The sequence below is a fragment of the Primulina huaijiensis genome, chromosome 4 (genome assembly GCF_012295235.1).
Source record: "Primulina huaijiensis isolate GDHJ02 chromosome 4, ASM1229523v2, whole genome shotgun sequence".
In the NCBI taxonomy this organism is placed as follows: Eukaryota; Viridiplantae; Streptophyta; class Magnoliopsida; order Lamiales; family Gesneriaceae; genus Primulina; species Primulina huaijiensis.
In genome coordinates, this window is record NC_133309.1 from 577,387 (window position 1) to 579,407 (window position 2,021).

General features: G+C 45.1%; 1 protein-coding gene across 1 annotated transcript; it reads right to left on the reverse strand.

Annotated features, from left to right (window-relative positions):
- Positions 1–255: 255 nt before the first annotated feature.
- On the reverse strand, positions 256–1,821 carry LOC140975071 (probable transcription factor At3g04930). Its single transcript, XM_073438570.1, has one exon. The coding sequence runs from the start codon at positions 1,702–1,704 to the stop codon at positions 511–513; it is 1,194 nt and encodes a 397-aa protein (XP_073294671.1). The 5' UTR covers positions 1,705–1,821; the 3' UTR covers positions 256–510.
- Between the last annotated feature and the right edge of the window lie 200 nt (positions 1,822–2,021).

Genomic DNA, 2,021 nt, shown 5'->3' on the forward strand with positions numbered 1-2,021 from the left:
GGTTAAGAATATAACATGATCATATATATCACTAAGCATCATCAACTAATATTTTATTCGACTAACAGCTTGATAACGTTCTATCATTAAATCACAACGACGAAGTTACTTCGAGAACTAGAGCAAGAGAAAATGCACTGAAAGCTGCAAGATCAAAAACAAAAACATGCTCCTATATGTAGAGTGAAAGAGGTGGGATAATGACGGAAGAAACACACACATACCGTATTTGAGAATCCATGTATAAAACACGAGTCATCAAAATCTACTACTTATTTCTGTCAAATGGATTCCAATATACATGTCAAACTATCCCTATGCAAGTATCAAGAGACAAGCAAGCCATCAACGGACAAAACAATCACAACTCATTATTCACCAAGGGTTACCTAAACAGGATCCACCGTTTCACATTTATCAACAAGCATCCAGCAATTCTACATATAAGCTTAAATGGGTTAAGGGAAATGGGAAAAAGAAAATAAACACACTGCCAGATAAAGCTATTGATCACTTCCCCATGGTCCTAAGTTCCAGTAATTGCTCTTTGATCTGATCCTGCATCAACTCCAACCGCTTGGAGAAAACCTCCAATTCCAATATCTGCTGCTTTCGCCACTTTTCGTCAGCCATTTTGGCTCCGCTCATAGCACCAGCAAAACCCAAAGGCATCGGGCTTAGTGTCGATGCAAACCCATGTACACAGAAAGGTCCATTAGGATTTACATTGGAACTCATTGAATTTCCCAATAACTCCTTGAGTACGGGGGACAAACAGCTCTTCACAGTCTCTTCTATCACACTTGAAACAGATTGTGTCGTCCCTGCGGCTGCCACCGGAGTGGCGGCGATTGGCGTGGGTGCTGCAGATGGCTGGTTATAACTAGTATTACTGTTGAAAACAGGCTGCTGTTTGTCCTCAAGTTTCACGGCTCCAGTTCGGTTTCTTTTCCTAGGCCGAGGGATTTTGCTATTTACATCAATACCATTAGGGTTAGGGCTTTGACAATAAGCGAAATTGGGGTAGCCAGGGTCGTCGTCATCCTCATACATGGAAAGAGGGGCAGGGGCACAGATGGCAAGAACGGCGGAGGAGGAGCCATTGAGCACAGAGGTGCCCCAGATTTTGGAAGAGATTTCGAAGGTAGCGTGATCATGGGGGCTCTTAAAGGCGTAGTCTTTTCCGGAGCCAAATTTGTTGACAACATTGCGATACTTCTTCTTGAGCCTGCGCAGCTTCTCAACAAGCTGATTCTTATTGAAATCGAGCTGAAATTTGTCCCTGATCTGATCATAAAAAGCGGTGGTGTCATGGTGGTGGTGGTTAAAGGAGCTGTGAGGCCCGCCTCGCTGGGTTGTATAGTCGAGAAATCCCTGCAAGAGCTCGATTTCGTCACCGTCGGTCCAGAGCCGTTGGAAGAGCTTGCGAGAGTCGTCGAGCTGCGCCGGTTTCTTAGCAACAACTGTATCCGGTAGCTGTTGCTTGAGATGCGGATCGGGGACGCCGGGTACCGCGACGGTGACCTGAGCTGCCGCGGAGGATGTCGGAGGAGGGAGATCGATGGCGGCGGCGGCTGATGAGGCCGAGTCGTCCTCGTCGCGATCGGAGCTGTCGTCATCGTCGTCGTCGAGTAGGTCCTCGTCCTCGTTGAAGATGTGGGCCGCTGCGGTGGGGTCGGCGGCGGGGTCTTCGTTGGAAGCCATAAACAAATGAATCGTAATGTGTGCGAGGGTTGGAAGGGTTAGGCCAGTGGGGGGTCTGCTTTTGGTGAGGGGAAACCCGTTTCGATTCGTTCCTTTGCCAACCACTTCCCGCACAGGTTTCCATTTCTCACCATTTATTTCAATTACTATTTTTCTTTCTAAATGAAAAAAATTAATTATATCAAAGTCGATTTTATCTAAAATATAATTATTTTGAGCATCAGATTTATACTATTTATAAGAGATAATTATTGTACCACGACATTAGTTGTTTTTTTAATAAAAATTACATCATTACGACCAAACGATTAATTTGA